This window comes from Crotalus tigris, unplaced genomic scaffold (genome assembly GCF_016545835.1).
Source record: "Crotalus tigris isolate CLP2741 ecotype Arizona unplaced genomic scaffold, ASM1654583v1 scf7180000017666.379230911805:20528666, whole genome shotgun sequence".
Lineage (NCBI taxonomy): Eukaryota > Metazoa > Chordata > Lepidosauria > Squamata > Viperidae > Crotalus > Crotalus tigris.
In genome coordinates, this window is record NW_024096552.1 from 81,766 (window position 1) to 106,218 (window position 24,453).

General features: G+C 41.0%; 1 protein-coding gene across 3 annotated transcripts in view; it reads left to right on the forward strand.

Annotated features, from left to right (window-relative positions):
• The window catches only part of SPATA48 (spermatogenesis associated 48), a 165,174-nt gene that overhangs the window by 51,223 nt on the left and 89,498 nt on the right, over positions 1-24,453 (forward strand). For all 3 annotated transcript variants that reach the window (XM_039336377.1, XM_039336378.1, XM_039336380.1), the window contains exon 2: positions 11,588-11,685. In XM_039336377.1, the coding sequence (XP_039192311.1) occupies positions 11,588-11,685 (98 nt within the window). The remainder of the gene's footprint in view (positions 1-11,587; positions 11,686-24,453) is intronic.

A 24,453-nucleotide genomic window follows, 5' to 3' on the forward strand; every position in this document is an offset into this window, starting at 1 on the left:
TGTCACAATGTTACAATTCTAGACTGAAAGGTTCTGGCAATTGCGAAAAGCTTTAGCTTTAAATTAAGCCTGTTTACCTTCAAAGAAAACTTTCTAAAACTCACAGACAAACTCAATTAAAGGAGATAAAACTAATTACATTTGTTTAAAGGGACTAAACCTTTCCTGTTGTCTTTTTACCCCTTCCCCCACCCAAACCACATTCTTTTATAGTCTCTCCTCTCCCCCTACCCTTTTCTTCAGTTCACCTCCAGCTCCCAGCTGTTTCTGGAAGTTCCAATCAGCTGGAGCCAATCAGCTGGAGCCCTGTCGGCTGGTGGGGCTTCTGCTGAGCCCAGATAGTTCTGCAGCTGCAACTGCCTCTCCTTCAGGCTTGGCTCGCTTCGGCTCATTCCTTTCCCCTGCTACACTTGACTAGCAATCATGTACCACTTGCCATGTGGCAAAGTACCACAAGTGGTATGGGTACCACTGGTTGAAAAGCCCTGCACTAGGACACTGAGATAGAATAGAATAGAATAGAATAGAATGGAATGGAATGGAATGGAATGGAACGGAACGGAACGGAACAGAACAGAACAGAACAGAACAGAATAGAGCTGGAAGGGACCTTGGAGGTCTTCTAGTCCAGCCCCCTGCTCATGCAGGAGAACCTATCCTATACCATCTGAGACAAATGATTGTCTAGCCTCTTCTTTTTTTGTAATATATTTTATTAATTTTCTTTTTAAACATAAATCACTTAATAATTGGTGAACAGTGTGTTGTTTGGATTACATTTCTAAAACAATCATTAACAATTGATTTCTATAATCCATAATCCATATAATATTTCTAGTTGATTTCTTCTTTTCCCAAAATATCTTTTTTTGCAAATATTGAGTTAATAAAATTATTGTTTTGATAGATAACAATTAAATATATATTTTCCCCAATATTCCTAAAAATAAGAATCACATCAATATAATATTTCTTTTCTATCCAATCATTCTGGTTGCCTTATCATAGATCCTGTTACAGTCCTTATTTTAATTTGTTTCTCCCACCAAATTCTAGGTATTCTTACTAGTTAAGATTTTCTCAAAAATTAATTACATTTAAAAATTTAACTCTATTTTTCCATATGAACCATCTCGCACTTTTACATTTCTTAAGGAATAGATAAAACAATGAAAAAAACAGAAAGGAGAGCAAGAGTAAAGAAACATAAAAAATAACATACTACTTAAAATATATATCCCTCCTAAGCTAATATATATTTATTTCCTAAATTTCTTATTCTTTGTAACTATAATTAAAAATATGTTTAATCTTTAAACATTCCACTTAATACATCTAGTCATCTAATTCTTTAACTCTTATTCAAAACATTTTTTATTCATTACAATTTTCTTAAATTCAATCACATTTAAATATCTAAAACATTTCCTTTATCTAAGTCTTTCAACTTTTTTATATTACTTATATCAAGAAAGAGAACAAAAAAGGGAAAGGCATACTATATTATTTAGGGAATTCATCCCTCTTAGAATGACATATATATTCCAAAACTTTTCTATTACTTTAACTATATTCAAACAAATGTTTCTTTTTAAAGTATTCTCTCTGATAAGTCCCATCATCTATTTTCTTGGTTTCCACTTTAGTCTTTTTCTTTGCCCAGTATCTTTCTTAATCTGTCAGAATCCAATTATATTTCATCTCTAGTTATCAACTATAGAAAACCCCATTTCTGCCTTCTCTGGATTCTGTCATATGATGAAGGGAAGGGGGTGAACAAAGGGGCTTTATGGCCCTTACTTCCTTCAGTACACTTCAAAGGAACTGGATGTGGATATCACCAAAAGGACTAACCATAACAATGGGGCTATTACCTTTCATGTAGTTCTCTCTGAAGTCTCCATCCAGCCGCCAATAAAGAAAAGGGGGTGGGAGTGTAATGCCTGAGACTGTCACTGGAAGAAGGGGGTGATTGGGTGGGGCTATTGGGGAACCCCTTAAAACCTTGAATGGGAGAGCTTGGACCCCAAATCCTGTCTAGAACGCTTGCAACCATTTTCTCATAATAAAGGATGCCTGTTGGAAGAACTATTCCAAGAGTTCTGTCTTTTTAAGATGCAAAGTGGGGTGGGTCCTTACATTAGACAGGACTTGCAAAGTTAATCCACCTGGAAGGGAGACCCTTGCCGAGAGATTTTGCAAAAGATTACCATGTCAGACAATGGAGCAAGAAAGGGGGAAAACTCCCCGGAAAGAGAGCCACTGCCCCGACTGGAACCTTGCTGGATGTCAGGATCCGAGAGATCAGATTCCTCAGGAGAAGAAGTGATGGAGACACGGGACCACAAGCCTCACTGGCCAATGGGCATTGGGAAGAAAAGTGAGTGGGGAAAGAAATCAAGAAAGGTGACCCTGAGATGGGAGGCCAAGCAACCAGAATGGAAGCAGGAGATGGAGAAATCCCTGCATGCAAGTGAAGAGAGAGAAAGCTGGGCACCGTACTCGGAGTGGATCCTAGACAAAGCTATTGACCTGATGAAGAGAACTCTCAGCTCCCTAGGAGAAGAGAATCCTAGCCCTACTGCTGCCCCAGCTCCTGGAGCCGCAAAGGGAGAGATACCGAGAGAGAAATGGAACCTGCAGCCCCGGGGACATCTGCTGATCCAATAGTCCTGAGTCCTTTGGGATTGGGCGGCATATAAACACTGAAAATAAATATAAACACTGAAAATAAATAGTCCCCACCCCCTGCCGAACCACAGATGGCGATCTGGACAGAAGACACTATCACCAACAATGGAGGCACCGATCCATTCCAAGATGTCTGCTGTTGGAGGTGAAATTCAAAGGGGAGCCAACATGCTTGGGATTTTTCCTAAACCAAGTCCTCAGCTACATGGAGGAATACGGGCAGGACATCCCCAGCGACAAAGCCTGCATCCAGATCATGCAATCTGCCCTGGACGGACCAGCTGCAGATTGGGTGATGAACTTGCATGACTCCAATGCCCCAGAGCTCAATGACTTCAACCGTTTCATGTCCTCTCTGAGAAGGCGATTTGAAGACCCCCTGGCTTATCGCAAAGCCCGCGAAAGGATAAAAACGATGAGGCAAGGCAAACGCCCGGTGGCTAAATATATGCAAGAATTCTGGGCCATTGCCAGAAAACTGAACTGGCCAGAAGACATCCTCCTTAGCCATTTCAAGGATGGACTAAATTATGAGCTATATGACATTTGCCTACCCCGAGGAAACTCACACCAACTTGAGGAATGGTACGTCTTGGCAGAGGAAGCAGAGATAGACATATTGAAGAGACACCACCGAGGAAAACAATGGAGCTGCTCCTGGCCTGAGTTGACACATGAACCAGTGAAACCATTGGTTACAGCCAAGAAGCAAATGGGGTGTTTCAAGTGTGGAAGAGAAGGGCATCGAGCTATAGAATGCCACTCCAAAGCCCCCCAGCACAACCCAGACAGATCCCCGATCAGCAAATCCAGAAAGTCTTCAGCTAAGCCAAAAGAAAATGCCATGAGAATGATGGAAATTGTGGAACCCCCCCCCACCTCTGCTCATCAGGGGGAAAGAACTCCAGCCTACACTGCAGGGCCGGTGTATGCCTGATGACAGCTCGGAAGGTGAACCCCTGGTAAGTGGACGCATCACACCCATCTTCAAGACAGTGACTATATTAATTCCCCCCATGCCTGAAGCCGTGAAGGTGAAAGCCTTAATAGACTCTGGCTGCACCCGCTGCCTCATTAACCCAGCACTAGTGGGGAATCTGGGCATTCCGTCGAGGAGACTGGAACAACCAATCTCATTTGGCCAGTTAGATTGATCCATAGCAGGGGGGGTGCCAGCTACCCTAGCCACTTTACCAATACACCTCTCCCTGGGCAAACATGAGGAAGACATGGAATGGTTAAAAAAATGGAACCTCTGGGTGAATTGGAGGATGACAGAAATCAAATTCCCGAAGGGGGACCCTATGGACTTAAAATCGGAAGGGGGGCTACCAGAATCAAGAATAGAAAAAGCATCCATGGGAGAGGAAAAGGGACCACCAGAAATACCAGAGGAATACAGACACCTTGCTGAAGTTTTCAGTGAGGAGAGGGCAGATGAGCTCCCACCCCCACCGACCCACAGACTGTGCCATTGAATTCAAGCCTGGGGCAAAACTCCTGAAACCCAGATTATACTCCATGAGCCCAAAGGAGAAGGAGGAAATGGAAAGATTCATTAAAAAAACCTAGAAAGGGGTTTCATTGAGCCAGCGAAGCCTAAAGTGGCTGCCCCGGTCCTCTTTAGAGAGAAGAAGGATGGCTCTTTACGCTTATGCATGGATTATAGGGCCCTGAATACAATCAGTGAAAGCAACCTATACCCTCTGCCCCTCATGAAAGACATGCTGTCACACCTCTCGAAAGGGAAATTTTTTTAGTAAACTAGACCTAAGGGAAGCTTACTATCACGTGAGAATTAAGGAAGGGGACGAATGGAAGACCGCATTTAACTGCCCCATGGGGTGCTATCAATTCAAAGTCTTGCCATTTGGATTACAAGAGGGCCCTGCAGTATTTATGCAATTAATCAATGACGTTCTAAGGGAGCACCTGTTTAAGGGGGTCCTTGTTTACTTGGACGACATTCTTATCTTCACCAAAACAAAAGAGGAACATGTCAACCTTATCAGAGTGGTTTTAAAGAAACTGCGAGCCACCCACCTATATGCCAAACTCTCAAAATGCGAATTCTACCAAGAAAGGATAGACTACTTAGGTTATCGCATGTCCCCCCAGGGCATTGAAATGGACTCAGAGAAGGTCAGAGCAGTACTAGATTGGGCACCACCCTGCACAAGAAAGCAACTACAAAGTTTGGGCTTTGCAAACTTTTACCGCCAATTCATCCCCTCATTTGCCCAGATAGCCTTGCCCCTCACTAACTTACTAAAAACGAAGGGAGCATCCTCAGTAAAACATAGCCAGCAACTAACATGGACAATGGAGTGCCAAGCAGCGTTTGAGAGATTAAAGAGACTTTTTTCTGCCTAACCAGTACTAAGGCACCCAGACATGGACAAGCCCTTCGTAATACAGGCAGATGCAAGTGATGTGGCAGTGGGGGCTGTTCGATTACAAGAAAATAATGATGGGGTATTGCAACCCTGTGCAACTCACGGAAACAGAATAGTGCTGGCCCGTATGGGAGAAAGAGGCATACGGGATACATTGGGCATTACTAACGTGGCGACAGTTCCTGGAAGGCAACAAAATCACCTTCCTGGTGTGGAAAAACCAGGAAAAATTTGGAAGCCCTGAAAGCACCCAGGAAGCTCAATCCCAAACAAGCCCGCTGGTCCCAGCATTTTCACCAGTTCCAATTTAAGCTCAAACATTTACCAGGGAGAAAGAACTTCCTGGCAGATGCATGCCCCAATATAACAGCGCACGAGCCACAGACTCTAAACCAGTGGTTCTCAACCTTTTTTTTCTGGCGACCCCGGTCATAAGGATGCGCCGCGCATACGCGGCGGCGCCTCCACGGCGCGGCGCACATGCGCGGTGCCGCCAGCTGACAAAAAATGGCGGATCGCGTTGTTTGGTGACCCCCGTGAAATGGTCGTTCGACCCCAAATGGGGTCGCGACCCACAGGTTGAGAACCGCTGCTCTAAACCAATGATGGCAGAGTCACAACTGGCAGCACCAGTAACTACAAGAACCCAAGCTAAATTAAAACCACAACTGGGCAGCCAAACTGGAATTGAATTCCGGAAAAGTTTGGAAACAGATGAATGGTTCCAGAAAAACAAAAATGTGTGCACAATGAGAGACTGGTTGCCTTGGGTAGGGAAAAAGTTATATATACCAACAACCCAAAGTGTCACTTTCATGCAGCTTTGCCATGACACAAAATCAGCAGGGCATTTTGGATTTGTAAAAACTTTACACTTAATTAAACGGCAATTTTGGTGGCCATCTATAAAAAAGGACATAGAAAGCTACGTAGACAGCTGCCCAAAATGTGCTACTGTAAAGAGGTTGCAAGGGAAATCGCCAGGACTTTTACAAACAGTGGCAAATCCCTCAGCTCCCTGGAGGGAAATAGCCATGGATTTTATAGTGGAATTGCCAGAAAGCAATGGGAATACTGTTGTCTGGACAGTCACAGACTTGTTTTCCAAACAGGTGCACTTTATCCCTTGCCAAAAGATTCCCACCGCAAAAGCCTTAGCAAAACTTTTCGTCCAGCACATTTACAGATTGCATGGGGCACCCAACGCATCATCTCTGATAGGGGAGTGAAATTTATGTCTGCATTTTGGAAGAATTTTTATCCCCTTTAGGAACCACTCAGGGACTGACATCTAGCCACTGCCCGCAGGGGAATGGTGGGGCTGAAAAAATGAACTCAGTACTTGAGCAATATCTAAGATGTTTTCTTAATTTCCAACAGACCGGGTGGGCGGACTTACTCCCTTTTGCAGAAGTTGCCTACAATAATGCAGTCCACTCCAGCACACATTACGCTCCTTTTCAAATAGCCACCGGTCAAAGTTTCAACCCCATGCCAGAATTAACCCCAAACGAACCAACGATCCCATCACTGAAAGAATGGATGGAACAATTACAAAACACCTGGCCAATAGTTAGAAAAGCTCTAGATGAAGCTAGGCATGCATACAAAGCACAAGCCTATAAAAAAAGGGTTGAGCCTACACCATTCATTATAGGAGAAATGGTGTACTTATCTACAAAATACGTAAAGTCCCTACAGCCCTGTAAAAAACTTGAACCAAAATATATAGGGCCTTTTCCAATTAAAAGAATCATAAACCCAGTAACAGTAGAATTAGAATTACCCAAAAATCTCAGGCAAATACACCCAATTTTTCATTGCAGCTTGCTGAAAAGAGAGCATCAGTCACCTTTATGGCCAAATATCCCCCCCACCATTTCCAATCATGGTGGAGGGTGAACAACACTTCGAAATAAAGGAAATCCTTGACTCTAGGAGATATCATGGAGCGACTCAGTACCTAGTTGCCTGGAAACACCTCCCTGCTTCACAAAATGGGTTGGTCCATAAACGTCATGTCAGAGCCCCGAAGCTATTGAAGAAGTTTCACACAGAATATCCTAACAAGCCTGACTAACTTTTATATCTGTTTTGTTTCCTTTCAGGTAGATCTGTCTTATTTTTGAGGGGGCAGGATGTCAGAATCCAATTATATTTCATCTCTAGTTATCAATTATAAAAAAACCCATTTCTGCCTTCTCTGGATTCTGCCATACGATGAAGGGAAGAGGGTGAACAGAGGGTCTTTATGGCCCTTACTTCCTTCTGTACACTTCAAAGGAACTGGATGTGGATATCACCAAAAGGACTAACCATAACAATGGTGGGGCTATTACCTTTCATGTAGTTCTCTCTGAAGTCTCCATCAAGCCGGTAGTAAGGAAAAAGGGGTGGGAGTATAATGCCTGTCTCTGGAAGAAGGGGGTGATTGGGTGGGGATACTGGGGAACCCCTTAAAACCTTGAATGGGAGAGCTTGGACCCCAAGTCCTATCTAGAACTCCTACAACCATTTTCTCTTAATAAAGGATGCCTTTTGGAAGAACTATTCCAAGAGTTCTGTCTTCTTAAGATGGAAAGTGGGGTGGATCCTTACATAATCAATGTTTTTGCTGAATCAAAAAAATTTTCTGTATGTTTGTAAACGTTCCTGTAGATATAGAAGGTAAATCAGGTGAAGTGTCTTTGTATGGGGCTTCTGCCTTTCTATGTTTGTTGAAAATTTTTTCTTTTTCTTTCTCTTTGCTTCTCTTATCATTTCCTTCCTCTCCAATGTTCCCGACATCTCTACAGTCCATTTTATCCAATCTGTTTTCTTGTCCTCAGATTTATTTTGTAGTCTTAAGGGATAAGTTGTTTTTTTCCAATTCTTGTGAATGTTTTCCCACTATGATTAAATCATGTTTCCTTGTTTTGTTAAGTTCCATCTTTAAGTCTCTGTTCTCAATTTTATGTCCAATTATTTGTTTTATCTGCTCCTTTTCTGTTGTTGGTTTCTGGAATTTTTTTGTCATAGAGTTAACTTGGAAATATTGATTTATATTTTCAAAGTTATTTTGGATTTCTTTGTGGTTTAAAATCATTGTTATTTGAATTAGTTGCAGTGTACTGTATATCTCCTCCTGAGAAGTATTTATTTTTTCTTGATATGTTCTTTCTATATGTCTCTGATCCATGATGGCCAAGAATTTAAGTTTTTCTCTTCCTTTCTTTTCTCTGCAAATAGCTTTAGAGTCCCAATTAAATAGATATTTGTAATCCAAATAGTTCCAAAAATATTTTTTTTCTGAAATTTATATTTCTCTCTTTGTCTATAGCCCAGATTATTGTCTTTTTTGTCACAGGTGTTCTTTGTTGTTAAATCTTTGAAAGTCACAAACACAGATGAGGTTTTGCCAAGTCTTATATTAAAGTCATAGCTGTCATAGTCCTCATCCACCATTAGGTGTCAGCAACTATTTGTTTTTCAATTTCCAAAATGAACAATTAGCTTTAGAATGAGAGTCTTAACCATTCAAACAATTTTAGATTTATCCAGAATTAAGTTTTAAATTTCAGGTTTTATATTTATCTCACTTCCATATATTTTGATCCTCCATAAAAAGATTAATTTGCCACTTCCGTTAGTATAAGGATGTGGCGGAAATCCCCCTCCTTCCCTTTTGGAGGTAGTTTGCTTCTTGGGGATCTTTTCCAGAAAATTACATTAGAATAGAAAAGAGAAGGTCAAATTCCTCACCCAGTTTCAAGCACACTGTTCACAGTTGTGTTGGTTAGTACTTCTGGACTTTGGTTGCTAATAGATTGGGCTGTTCGATGAAATACAGCCAGCCTTCCTCCTGTCAAGTTAGAAGGCTTTCCCCAAGTTGAAAGGAATGGCCACCACCATTCCAGAGTCGCTCGAGCATCCTTCTTTCTTCGTCACCTCTCCAGGGTGACTTAGACCCATTTAGGGTACTTCGGCAGGGCGAAATTAGCCGCAGGGGTTCGGAGAATCCGCAAGCCCATGACCGGTCACTACTGTGTAAAACTGGAAGTCCTGTCTAGCCTCTCCTTAAAAATCTCAATTTCTGGAGGCAAGTTATTCCACTGGTTAATTGTCCTCACTGTTAGGAACTTTCTCCTTAATTCCAGGTTGCCTATCTTTGATCAGTTTCCAACCATTGTTTCTTGTCCTGCCTTCTGGTGCTTTGGTGAATAAAATGACCCCCTCTTCTTTGTAGCAGGCACTCAAATACTTGAATACTACTATCATATCTCCCCTATTTCTTCTTTTCTTTAGACTAGCTAAACCCAAGTCCTGCAGCCATTCTTCGTATGTCTTAGTCTCCAGGCCTTTGATCATCTTAGTTGCTCTTTGGATTTTTTCCAGACTCCCAACATCTTTTTGGTGATATGGTGACCAAAACTGGTTGCAGTATTCCAGGTGTGGTCTTACTAGGGTTTTATAAAGTGGTACTAATACTTCACATGATCTTGATTCTGTTTATACAACCCAGGATTGTATTAACTTTTCTGGCTGCTGCTGCACACTGCTGGCTCATAGTCAAGTGATTGTCCACTAGGACTCCAAGGTCCCTCTCACTGTTACTGTTTTTAAGCCAGGTCTCAACCAGTCTGTACTTGTACCTTTGATTTTTCCTGGCTAAATGTAAGACTTTGCTTTTTTCCACACTGAAATTCATTTTGTTGGATAGAGCCCATTGTTCAAGTTTGTCAAGATCTTTTTGGATCCTGAGTTTGTCTTCTGGGGTGTTGGCTACTCCTGCCAGTTTGGTGTCATCACAAATTTGATGAGATCCCCTTCAATTCTCTCATCTAAGTCATTTATGAAGATATTGAAGAGTACTGGGCCTAAGACGGAACCTTGTCGTACACCACTGCTTTCTTCTCTCCATGTGGATGTAGTACCATTGAGGACTACTCATTGAGTATGGTTTGCCAGCCAACTGCAGATCCATCTGGTGGTGATGTTGTCTATTCCACCATACCAATGTGTAGGTTGTGGTCTACTTTTTCAAATGCCTTACTGAAGTCTAAGTATACTACATCTACAGCATTTCGCTGGTCTACTAGTTTAGTTCTTTATCAAAGAATGAAATAAGATAGGTTTGGCATGATCTGTTTTTAACAAACCTGTGCTGGCTACTAGTTATAACTTTGTTTGCTTCTAGTTGTTTGCAGATCTGGTTTTTGATTATATTTTCCAGGATCCTCCCAGGTATTGATGCTAAACTGACTGGTCTGTAGTTTCCTGGGTCCATTTTTTTTCATTCTTCATGATGGGAACCACATCAGCCCTTTTCCAATCCTCAGGTACTTCCCTGGTACTCCAGGATTTATGAAAGATATGGTGCAATGGTTCTGAGATAATATCTGCCAACTTCTTCAGAACCTTGGGATATAGTCTTTCAGGTCCTGGAGATTTATATTCATCAAGGTCAGATATGTGTTCTCTTACTATTTTCTTGCTTATTTTAATTTTTGTTTCTAGTCTGTCTTTTGCAGTATTTTTTTTAATATGCTGGGCTATGGTTTCTTTTTGAGTGATAACTGATGCAAAGAATGAATTGAGCAGCTCTGCTTTCTCCCTGTTGACTGTTATTTCCTTGCCATCTTCTCTCTTTAGTGGACCTACAGTTTCCTTGACTTTTTTCTTATTATTAATATGTTGGAAGAAACTTTTTTTTATCCTTGATTTCTGTTGCAAGTCTTTGTTCGTTGTGAGCCTTTGCTTTCTCTTTCTTATATAAATCATTTCTTTCCTCAATCACAAGAGGCTCCCTGAGACTCTGTAAAGCCAGTTTTACTCTTTGGCTAGGCCTCCCTTTCTTTTCCCGAAGAAAGAACTCCATTTCCATAGTTCACCCAGATAAATGCCTCTGAGTATTCTCTTGATAGAGAGGGAAGAGAGTAGCGCTTATCCCACTCATGGACATGGCTACTGGCACCTCTGCAGAAGAACTCTGCTGACTGTTGTGTTCATGTAACAACAACAGAAAGCTTACATTTATTCATGTTCTTTCTCAATTTAGCTATATGTTGACTTAGGATTTGTTAGGGATGTCTTATCTTCTTAACTCCTGACTTTTCCTATTTACCACTCTGAGGTTCTTACATTTTTCATAGCTTATTCAGTAAAAAGCTGTCAATCAGTCTCCCACAACTCTCAAAATATCTCTCTTGCATTCAGCAGCTCTTTTTACTCTGTACAACTGGGCAATAGTTTTTCAGAATAAGTAACTTTTCAGTTATTCCCTTTCCCCCCCTCTTCTTTAATTCTGTTGTCAGTAACTTGGTACAAAATATAAATCCACTGCTGAAGCAGCCAACTGTAATTACTTATCTTCTGACTTTTATATCTTTAAAATAATAATTCATAAATGTTATATATGACATAGTGTGATTGTCACTAATATAAAGTCCACTCTTATATTAAGCTTTAATCTCAGTGCTATGAATACTATTTACTGAAAAATGTTTAACTATTTTTTTCAGGATGGACAAGCCCAGTAAAAGTCATACCAAATCCACCTAAAGCCAAAGAAAATTTTTTACCTCATACATTTGTATTTCATGTGGACACAGATGTTCAGGTAAATTTCTTTACTACTGCTGCTTCAAATCAATAACATACATTCTAATCAGAATCAGAAGAGGAATCAAATGATATCACTAAAATTTATTCAACAACTAGCCCCATCCCATCTTCAGACAGAATGGCCCCATATATCATTCTTGTTAAAAGATCACTCACACAATGCTTGAGTTCCATATGCTTAATCTAATGACCATGTTGTACATCTCCTTCTAGAAAGAGCACTCCCAATATGTAGAAGGTCACATCATCCTCTGGATCATCTGTATGAAAAATGGTGTCCTATGATGGGGAGCCACAAAGTTAATGTTCTTTCTAGAAGGAGATTATACTAATTATACTAATCAAAATGGCTTTCCATCCAAGATAAAGAGGAGGGATGTAGTCTCAGAATAGATAAATTCTAGGCCCAGTGCTTTTTTTGAAAAAAAAAAAAAAAGGTGCTGGAACTTACGCACAACTCCAGCTCCAGCTCCAGTCAAAAGCCCTTTATGGAGCGGGGGGGGGGGGGAAACAGCTTTAGGGAGCTTCCAAGGTGCAGATCACATGAGCAGCATCAGCTGATGGGCACCATTGCCATGGCTTTTGAGAGGGCACTTGTTCGGAACCGGTATGTCTTCTGCCACCTCATCCTCCTCCGCCTCTGATGACACAAAAACTTCCTCCTTAGCCAGAGTGACCAAGGTGGCAGCAGCGCTGCTGCTTCAGGAGCACATCTAGTCCCTCGAAGAGATTCACTCCAGGAGTCAGTCTTGGTCCCTGGTGGCCAACACAGGATGAGGACAGGTAGTGGTGGCAGGGGGAGCCCCATGAACCAAGGCAGAGAAGAGGGTCTCCTTTCAGAGCAATGGAAGTGTTTCCGGGTTGATCTTCGATGCCCCCGATTTCCCCAGGCAGCTTCCTTTCACCCAGCCAGAGCTTTACTTGCACTGGAAGCTTAGAAGGAGCCGGTTCTTCCATTCAAAAAAGGGTGCTGGAATGCTGTTCTGTGCGTTGTATGACAAAAAAAGCACTGCCTATGCCTAGTGTGGGATTCAGCTGGTTCACACCACTTTGGCAAAACCGGTAGCTAATTTTTTGTTGCCCAAGCCCAAAATGGAGTTCCGGAAGCAGCATCCATGCAGAGATTCGGTTGTTCACATATTTGAATCCCTGCCTATGCCTATCTTTATAGCCAAATCCTCATTATAGGAGTATATGAAGTTCTTTTCTGCATTTGGTAAGAACTTAACCTTAAGCCATGTAATGCTGTGGAGATACTGCCCTCTCTTATAATTTATAGTAGAAGATATACATTGAACTTACAGTAGAATAACAGTGTAACAGCATTGGAAAGGACCTTGGATGTCTTTTAGTCAAGCCCCCTGCTTGAACAGGAGTCTTTAGTCTATACCACAGGTTGGCAACCTGCAGCTCTTCCCCTGTGGCTCAGCCTCCTCTGCCATTTGCAGAGAGAGACAGAGACAGAGAGAAGCACTTGCGCTTTCCTGTTTCTCTTTCTGTCTCTCTCTGTGTTTGTGTGTATGTTTTTGTGTGTTTGTATGTGTGTGTGTGTGTGTGTGTGTGTGTGTAAAAAAGAGAGTGGACTCAAGGTATTCTCCAACAAGCTGAAAAGCTTTTTGGGCGGGGCTCCTGCCTTGGCTGCGTCTCTGCAGGAAGCAAGAAGCAGGAAGGACAGGAGAGAGCTAGCTAGCCTAGCTATGCTGACTCAGGAATTCTGGGAGTTGTTCCATGAGTCATAAAAGAGCTGAGGTTGCCTGCCCCTGAGCTTGTTGGAGAACAGCTTGAAGCCAGCTTGCCAGGTGAGCAGAAGACCGGAGAGAGGGAGAGAGAGGAGGAGAAATAGAGAGAGAGAGAGAGAAAGGGAGGGAGGGAGAGAGAGAGTAGGGGAAGAGAACTGGCAGACCAAGGGCAGAAAGAGAGGGAGGGAGGGAGGGAGGGAGGGAGAGAGTGAGACAGAGAGAGAGACCCTTTTATTATCTAAAAGGAAGATAACACTGCATATATCCTTTTTTACCTTTATGATATATAAAGTGTTTTCTTTTTGGTGGGAAACGGGTCCAAGTGGCTCTTTGAGTGTTTTGGGTTGCCTACCCCTGGTCTACACCATTTTGGACAAATGGTTGCCCAATCTCTTCTTGAAAACCTCCAGTGCTGGAGCATCACAACTTCTGGAGGCAAGTTGGTTAATTGTTCTCACTGTCAGGAAATTTCTCCTTAATTCTCAGTTGATGTGAAACTGAATGAATTCCTTGTTAGAGAAACATTTCTTCTTCCACAAGATATTTAGGTACAACCTGACAAGTGGTTCCCTTTAGCATATGGACTTATAACTTTTGAATACTTGAGGAAGTTTGCACATAAGATAGACACAGAGAAAAAAGATAGAGTTATCTATATACACTATAAAAATGAATATGTAGTACATATAATAGATACCTGGGGAGGAAAGGGTTATTTACTTCTGGGGCCAAGGATCACAGTTAACCTCTTGTTAACCTTTTTACATTCCCAAAAATAAAAATAAATGAGAGCAATGACTTTGTGAGATATAATGTGAGAGAAGTCTGACAAATGAAGATTCATTTTGATAGGAACAAACAATTGTTTTAGATGTATACAGATGAAATATGACTTTTACTGAAAAATGATTATGCTTTAGCAGTATTAGATATTTGATCTACATAGTCTTGGCCTGTAATTCGAATATATATGATTCAAACAGAGCTTCCTAGGAAGAGATCCTTACAAATTGTAGACAGCAAACACAAAATATTTAAGAATGACAATAAGTCAGTTTTTTAAAAAAGGTAGAATTCAGTACATTGTTACTTATAATGAAATCTTGATAACCTAGCTATTGAGAAATTTAACATCATAGACAAGACTCCTGTTATGTATTAAGAACTAATGTTAATGTGTTGTGAAACTAACGTACCTCCAACTATTTTGGAGGGAAACTTCAAGAATTCAAGTTTGTGCGGGAGCAAGCTAATGTTGCGATTGGCTGATGCCCTAGAGGTAGAAAGTATAAATTGCAGGCATTTGTCAGTTTTTGACAGTTCTGTTATAACTTAATAAACACCGTTGTACTACGTCGGTTTGGTTACTGACTACGAAACCTACTACACAATAGTGGTGATGAAGGTGGGATGTGGCAGGAAGAGAGCTAATGCAAACTAAGAGACTGAAGTCACTGGTTATCAGATCAGGCACAGAGCCCTGGTGGGACCACTTTCCCCGCCCTGCCTGCCAGTAAGACACACTGGAGGTACAGATATCCTGATGGATCCATCCCCAGGACCAAAGGCAACACAACTCTTTCTGCAGCAGTAAAGGCAGTAACCAGGACCTCACAGAACTTCCAGAATGGCCAAACTCGGAAGGCTCAACGAGTTTGACATCACTCATCTGTAGCAATGGAACTCTTGTCTCCCGAGTGGACAACTACCTATGGGCGAAGGAGACCAAAGACAATAACCTGAAGGTGGTGACCCTACTCTGTGTATGTGGGCAAGCAACATTCGACATCACAGAAAACCTGGTAGCACCAGCAAGCATTGAGTCAGTGACATACGCAGACCTCAAGAGAAGGTTGAAAAAACATTTTGAGCTGAAACTCTCCATAATCGCTTGGCGCCATGCTTTTGAGCAACAAGAGCAGAGATCTGGAGAATTGGCAGCTGAGTTTGTGGCCGCACTTCGACAAGCTTCACGCCACTGCGAGTTTCCAGATTTGGAAGACCGCCTCAGAGACAGAAACTTCATTTGAAGTTTTCTGAATAATTTGCTGAATAGAGAGCTACAACAGCGCCTATTCACCATGGAAAAACTGACTTTCCAAGACGCTTTGAAGAAAGTCACGGGGGATGAGGCTGCCAGAGGAGCAATGAAGGCTCTCCAGCCACCAAAAATACACACTAGCCCCTCAGAAATCTACCACGAGACCACAGATGGACCAGGAGAGACTATGAAGTTGATGAGATCAATCAGTTGCAGAGAGAGCCACTCAGATAGCAATGCTCAACAGAGCAAACAACGACTCCATAGAACTGCACTAGCTGCAGGGGACAGCATAAAAGGGCAGAGTGCAGATTTCACACAGCTGTTTGCTACACCTGTGGGAAGCAAGCAATCGCCAGAGCCTGTAGCCAACAAGAAACGCGAATTGAGGCTCTACAGCAGAAAGGTAAACAGGCCTCAGGGCAGAACAAGGTTGGATACTGTTTAGGTAGACGAAGTATCCAACGAACAGGAGCCCAGCGCCCCCTCAAGGAGAAGTTAAAAAACTCCATATTAGACTTCAAGGGGTCCATGCTCCATGGGTCAGCTCTATCAATCATCTCATACAAGACTTTTGATTACATTTGCAGACAAGGCAAAAGGCGAGTTCTGCTCAAGCCATCAAGCCTCATGCTAATGGATTTCCAGAATTGCCGTGTTTCCGTAAGGGGGGAAGCCATCGTTAGAGTTAAGTTCAGGGAGTTTGAGGGTCCCCTCAGTATTATGCTCATAGATGGACACTGCACCAGCCTCATTGGACTGGATTGGTTCGAAACCCTGGGCATCCGTGTGACAGGTATCCATAGCACACAAACAGCTGACCTGGCAGCAGTATGCCAACAATATGCTGATGTTTTCAGCACAGAGTTGGGACAATACAGAGGGGCGCCCATTTCACTCAATCTTGATCCAGCAGTCATTCCAATCCGAGTGAAACCGCGCAGAGTGTCCTTCGCACTAAAGCCAAAGATTGACACGGAACTTGACAAACTGGTGCAGCAGGGAGTGCTCCAACCTGTGGATAGTAGCCTGTGGGAGATTTCTATAGTGACCCCAGTGAAGCCAAATGGGGACATTTGCATTTGTGCGGACTACAAGTGCACAATCAATAAAGCACTACAGCAACATGCTTACCCAGTTCTGGTGGTAAGCCACATACTCTCCTCAGTTCAGGGAGGCCGAATTTTTGCCAAATTAGACCTTGCATAAGCATACCAGGAGCTGCCAGTTGACGCCACCGCCAAGGCACAAACCATCGTCACACACAGAGGGACATTCAGAGTGTGCCGCCTGCAGTTTGGGTTAAGCGTAGTCCCCGGATTTTTCCAAAGCATCATGGAAGAGACACTTAAAAACAAACCTGGCATCTGCCCGTACTTTGACAATGTCCTGATTGCAGGGGAATCAGCGGCAATCCTGGCAGAACGTCTCTGGGCAGTACTTCAACGTTTCTGTGAGGCAGGCTTAAAACTTAAAAAAAACAAGTGCCAAATTGGCGTGGAATCCACAGAGTTCCTGGGGTTCCAAATAGATGCTGCTGGAATCCACCCATCAGAGGCCAAGCTAAGGGAAATTCAACAAGCCCCCAGACCCAAATCCAAGGGGGGACTACAAGCATTCCTAGGCTTGCTGAACTTCTACCATTTGTTCTTGCCACACAAGGCTGTTCTGGCAGAACCACTTCACCGTCTACTGGACAAAAAAGCACCCTGGGTTTGGTCATGCACCCACGATAGGGCATTTAAGATGGTCAAGTCGCTGCTATCCTCATGCTCTGTGTTGGCTCATTTTAATGAAAAACTGCCAGTAATGCTAGCCTGTGATGCTTTGCCATATGGCATTGGGACAATGCTAAGACATCAAATGCCAGATGGTCGTGAGGCCCCCATTGTATATTACTCAAGAACTTTTATCATCAACTGAGAGGAACTATGCACAAATTGATAAAGAAACTCTCGCCATTGTTGCAGGTACTAAAAAGTTCCACAACTTCTTTTTTTTATTGAAAATTTTTATTTTTTCCATTTAAACATTATAAAAAATACAATACAATTTTAAAATAAGATAAATTCATAACCATTGGTGCGGCCCGCCCATTCCCCCCAGGCTGTGTCCACCCTTTCTTAAAACATTCCCTACTTCCCTCCTCGTTCTCTCCTCCCCTCCTACTCTTTTCCCCTCCCCCTCTCCTCTCAATACCCTACTTCCTCTCTACACCTTCTCTCCTCTCATCCCTATCAAAACTATGAACTCAGCATAAGGGGAGTGCCCGGGCCGCACTCCTATAAACAACCATTATCTATACTACACCCACCCTCTTACCCTCCCTCCCACCCCCAACCCCCCTCCCTTCACTTCCCAGAGCAGAATACAGGGTTAATAATAACAAAATTTATAATAAGAAAAAAAAGAAAAAAAAAGAAAAAAGAAAAGAAAAAAGAAAATATCATAATTAACCTTTAACTCCATAACCTATAAGACAATTCTCTATAATATTTGTTATAATATTCATTCATAAAATAAATGAAACTTTTTAATTCCATACTTTTTCTGAATATAATCTATCCATCTTCTCCATACAATGATATGTCTTTCTTGTGTATGATCCTTTAAATAAGCAGAAATTTTTGCCATTTCTGCAAAACTAGATACTTTAAATATCCATTCTTCTAAAGTAGGCAAAGAATCTTTCTTCCAGTATAAACCTACTAATAACCTTGCTGCAGTTACTAAATTCAACATCAAGATAGTTTCTTTTTCATTTAAATCAACGAAAATACCCAGTAGAAATAGTTGAGGAGTAAACTTTATCTTCCTTCTAAAAATCTTTTGAATGTTCCACCAAATCATAATCCAAAAAGCCTTTACTTTTTTACAATTCCACCAAATATGAAAATATGTCACATCATTATTACCACATCTCCAACATTTGGGCTGTTTATTAGGATACATACAAGATAATTTTTTAGGATCTAAATGCTATCTATAAAACATTTTATAAAAATTTTCTCTCAAATTTTGAGCTTGTGTAAATTTAACATTTCTAGTCCAAATTGTCTCCCATAAGTCCAATGAGATCGGTTCCTGTATATTCTGAGCCCATTTAATCATACAATCTTTAACCAGTTCTGTTTCCGAGTCTAACTCTAATAACACATTGTAAATTCTTTTTATATGAGCCGGACTCTGGTTTTTAATCTGAATAACCAATTGTTTATCTTCTAATGTTATTCCCTCTTTCTTATCTACAGTCCATCTATCCACTATTTGTAAGTATTGAAACCATGACTGTAGAATATTTTCCTGCCTTAATACATCTAGGGATTTCAAATGCCAATTCAAACCAAACCAGATTAACAATTCTTTATACGAAATTTTATCAAAATTTATCCCCTTAGAAGTTCCCTCAATTGCATGTCTGGGAATCCCCCAGATAGGTATTTTATAATTTAATCTATAATAATACTTTTTCCAAACACGAAGTAGGGCATTCCTCAAAATATGTGATTTAAAAGTCCGATCGACTTTCTTATTAAAAATTAAGTATGCATGCCAATCATATATTAAATCCCAACCTTCCAAAAAAGAGAATATCCATATTTGTTAAATTAAGCCAGTCACTTAACCAAGTTAAGGCGGCTGCATCATAATATAATTTCAAATTAGGTGCCTTAAGTCCCCCTCTTTCTCGAGCATCCTGTAGTATCTTAAACTTAACCCTTGGTTTCTTCCCGGCCCATATAAAATTGTTGATACCCTTTTGCCATTCATCCAAATTTGCCTCTTTTTTTAGAATAGGTATCATCTGAAACAAAAAAAGAAACTTTGGTAGAACATTCATTTTTACAGCTGAAATTCTCCCCAACAATGACAATTGCAATTTTTTCCAGTCTTTTAAGTCCTTTTGTACTTTTACCCATAATGGTTCATAATTATTTTTATACAATTTTCCACATGAAGCAGTTAAATATACTCCCAGATATTTAACCTTTTTTACCATCTGAAAACCTGTGGCTTTAATCAAACTTTCCCTATCCTTAACTGACATATTCTTAGATAATATCTTGGTCTTGTAATTGTTAACTTTAAAACCAGAAACATTCCCATACTGTGTTATAAGTTCTAATAAACAGTCAATCGCTTGATTCGGTTGTTCCAAAATTAAAACCAAATCATCCGCAAAAGCCCGCAATTTATACTCATTCTTCCTTATCTTTACACCCTTGATTAGCTTTGATTCTCGAATCTGAATCAATAAGATTTCCAGCGTTAAAACAAATAACAATGGAGATAATGGACATCCTTGTCTTGTCCCTTTTTGAATATTAAAATTCTCAGTCAGTCCCCCATTTATGACAATTTGTGCAGATTGTTGCTGGTATATAGCTTTAAGTGCATGTAAAAAATTATCCCCAAAGTTCATTTTCTCTACCAATGAAAATAGAAATTGCCAGTCTAATTGATCAAAAGCTTTTTCAGCATCCAAAAAGATAAAAGCCACAGGAATCTGGTTGTTCTTATCCAAGTACTCAATTAAGTTAATAATTTGTCTGACATTATATTTCATGTATCTCTCTGTTATAAATCCTGCTTGATCACTAGGAATCAAATCTTTCATAACCTGCATTAATCTATTTGCCAAAATTTTTGCAAAACTCTTATAATCAACATTTAATAATGAAATTGGCCTATAATTCTTAGGCTCTGTAAGATCCTGATCCTCCTTTGGAATCAATGATATAAAAGCTCTTTTCCAAGAAGGAGGAACTTGCATACCCAACAAAATACTGTTAAAGAATTCCTTTAATGGCCCTATCATTTCTTCAGATAAAATCTTATAATACCTCGAGGTCAGTCCATCTGTTCCAGGAGACTTTCCAACCTTTAACTGCTTGATAGCTAAACCAATTTCCTCCACAGTAATTAAACTATTCATCCCATTTTGTTGTTCCTCTGAGAGTTTAGGAAAATGTACTGATTGTAGATATTTATCTATGTCAAAACCCTTTATGTTATCACTTGAATATAATTTTGTGTAGAAGTTTAAAAAACTCTTTTTAATCAGATCTTGCTGAAAAACCTCAGTACCTTTATATTTTACTTTCTCTATAATTCTAGCTTTCTGTTTCTTTCGTAACTGATAAGCCAATCACCTCCCAGGCTTATTCGCATTACAAAAAGTATTATGTCTCATATACGACAGATTGGTAGCCACCTGATCTGCCATCAACATATTAAATTGTTCCTTAAGCATCTTTATGGATATCTTTAAATTATTATCAGTTGGGTTAAGAACCAACTCTTGTTCTTTTAATTTAATCTCTTCTTCTATTTCTCTACATCTTCGTAACCCTTTTTCCCTAAAAACTTTATTCAATTGAATCAAAATTCCCCTCATATATGCCTTACTGGCATCCCAAACCATAGACATCGTTGTACCCTTATTCATGTTTATAACAAAAAAATCCTTTAAATGCTCTTTACACTTTTGTACGAACTCTTCCCGATTAAACAAATTCTCATTCAGTCTCCAAGATCTTCTATTCCCATCTTCCAGATGTAGTTCCATCCACACCAGACTGTGATCTGACAATGTTCTGGGAAAAATTTTCACCTTCCTCACTCTAGAGAGGAAGTCACTAGTGATAAAAAAAGTCAATCCTTGAAAATGACTGATGTCTATCCGAATAGAAAGTAAAGTTTCTATCACTTATGTTCCTTTCTCGCCAAATATCAGTAAGCTCCAATTCTTCTTTCAAGTCAAAAAAAGTCTTAGGTAGTTTGGTTTGGGTAAAAGTTTTAGAAGAGCTCCTTTTGTCTATAGTTGAATCTAAAACCCCATTCCAGTCACCCATCAAAATTACCGATTTGTAATCCAACTGAGATATCTTCCCATGCAGCTACTTATAAAATTGTTTCTGTTGTTGATTGGGAGCATATAATCCAACAATAAGAACTTTTTGGCCTTGTGATAATAATTCCACAAAAAGATATCTTCCTTCAGAATCAGCCTCAATTAGTTTAGATGAAAAATTTTTCTTCATATAAATTACCACTCCTCCTTTTTTCCCTGGAGCTGGAGCAATAAAATGTGAACCCAAACGAGAATTCATCAAAAGTTTAGAGTCCTTTAAAGTTATATGAGTCTCTTGGAAACACATCAAGTTGTTATTGTGTTGTTTCAAATAGTGAAAAATCTTTCTTCGTTTCTGTGGCACATTTAAGCCATTAACATTCCAGGTCAGGAACCTGGCCATCTCCACCGGCCTGGAGCCTCTGGAGCATGGCCTGCAGATCAACTGTCGAAGATCTTTTTGGTCTTGCTCCTCCCACAGGCTCTGTAGTAACCATACTTTCAACTTTATCACCACTCTTCTGCTGCTGCTCTTTTTCTTTACGTTTATGGGCAGCTCGTGTCATCCTTTGCTCTTTTATCTCAAGATTCTGTACAGCTTGTTCCATAACCATCATTGATGAGGCTCCTGCCATAAGAGACTCTTCCGTTATCCTTATTTGTGGAGGTGATGACGATGTTGCCTTTAAAATAGAATGATAAAAATCTCTTGCCTTCGAGACAGTGGTTAATCTGTGACGTATCCCCTCATAATTCACTATTATTCCTCTTGGAATCTCCCATCTAAACTGAATTTGACGATGTTTTAACTCATCAGACAGAAAAGTAAAATCTTTTCTGCCTCTTAGAATTTTTGGAGGTATTTCTTTTAAAATTATCACATCTTGATCTGCAATTTGAAACTTTTGTTTATAAAAAGCCTGTATAATTTCATTACGAATAGATCTTCTGGAAAAATAGATAACCACATCTCTGGCTAAGTTTCTCTGTCTGGCAACCCGTGAGTTAACTCTAAAATTTTTTTCTATCTCATTCCCAATTATTTCAGGCCTCCAACGAAGATTAAGAGCAATATCTTTCACAATAAGCATCTTTAAGTCCTCCTGAGAATTCTCTCTCAGCCCTCTGATACGCAATGCATATTCCATCTCTCTGTATTGTGAAATGATTTGTTCATCCTGTGTGATTTCTATCTTGTTCTCTACCTCCTGCATTCTAGATTCAATTCTTGTTGCATTTTCAGTAATCTCCTCCATTTTGTCATCAATTCTCTCTATATGCAGAGCAAGGCCCTGAAAAGCAAAAAGTATGTGGTCCCTTACTTGCTTGTTCTTTTTCTCCAATAGTTCTTCTGTATTAGCCCTCTCTGCAATTATAAGATCTTTTACTTCCTCCTTAATGTCCAAAGCATGCTTTTTTAAAGCTTCTTGTAAATCACTAAGAGAAATTGCAGGAGGAGGAGAGGGTGGAGGTGATTTTGGTTTCTGAGAAACAGACTGAGGCATTGGGGAAGAGATAGGAACTTTAGGAGCAGGAGGCAGGCGTTTTGAAGCCATTTTTTAAGTTCCAAGAAGAAAGATTCTTATTAAAAAAAAGGAAAAAAAATCACAGTTCTTTTAAATATTCTTTAAAAAAAAGGAAAAAGAATAAAAGCCAAATTCTTACTTCTATATTTAAAGAGTTAATCTATGTCCAGGTTTTGCTTTATAACGCAAATCAAGCAAGAAAGACAATCGCCATTTTGCCTTTCACTTTCCCTTTCTTCTAAAGGGAAAGTGAACAAAAGGAGAAGAAGAGGAAACTTGCTGAAGTTAAAGACACCATCAAACTTGAGCGCAGTCTTTCCTGGTCTGCTCCGTCTGCTTTCAAATACTCACAAGCAACTAAAAGAAGCAGATGTGGAAGCGGCAGCTTGCTTCATCCCAAAACTTCGGGACGAAGGCTCCCTGGAACGCGGAGATTGCTCAGGCTCCGAGGGAGCTCTACCCTCCGATCCCCAAAATAACAGGGATCCAGGGGAGCTCTTACCTCTACCTGAGAGCTCTCCTCCTCCCTTTTTCCCAGGGAGGAGATTCAAGCCGCGGGACAGCTGATTGTCAAAGTCCCGCGGCTTTTACACGGACCAGGAACGGGCGGCTTTGTAAAACGCCGCCATCGTCGTCGCTGGAACCACCGGAAGTCCTTCCAAAAGTTCCACAACTTCTTATATGGGCGACCTTTCACCATTTTCACAGGCCACAAATGGCTGCTTGGCCTTTTTATGACTGACAAGCAGACTCTGTGGATCCTGTCACTGAGGATGCTGCGATGGTCAATTTTCATGGCTGCCTACTCGTACAGATTAGTCCACAAGCAAGGGAAGGAAATGGGCCACGCCAAGGCGCTCAGATGACTGCCTCTGCCATAGATGGATCTGGACCCAGCCCTGGCAGTGCATATCCTAGTAATCTAGGACCTACCAGAAACACCCCTACACGCAGGGGATGTGGCTGCTGAAACTGCCACGGACAGAACGCTCAGCTGCTTTCTCAACTGGATGTTGAGGGGATGGCCAGAAACCCAGCCAGGCCCCGAGTTCCAGCAATACATGTGCCAGAAAGATGATGAACTGTCAGACCACAAGGGTTGTGTGCTGTGGGGTAGCAGGATCATCGTTCCACCCAGTCTTCAAGCCAAGGTGCTGGATTCCCTACATGAGGGGCACCCCGGAATCATGAGGATGAAGGCTCTAGCTAGGAGCTATTTGTGGCAGCCAGGCCTGGACAAAGACATTGAAAACCAAGTATGGAGCTGTCAGGTCTGCCAAGAGACCCAACCAGAGATGCCCCAAGCACCCGTGCACCGCTGGGAGACCACGCACACTCCATGGTATCACATGTATGTTGACTTTGCGAGCCTATTCCAGGGACAGATATTCCTCATTGTTGTGGACAGCTATTTCAATTGGTTGGAAGTGGTACCTGTCCCATCGATGACCACTGCCAGGATCATCCAGGAGCTGTGCAGGCTCTTTGCCACACACTCTCTGCCAGATGTCATCATGTCTGACAATTCAGCCACAATTCACATTGGCTGAATTTCAATCCTTCCTAAACGCCAACAAGATACAGCATGCAACTTCTGCTCCCA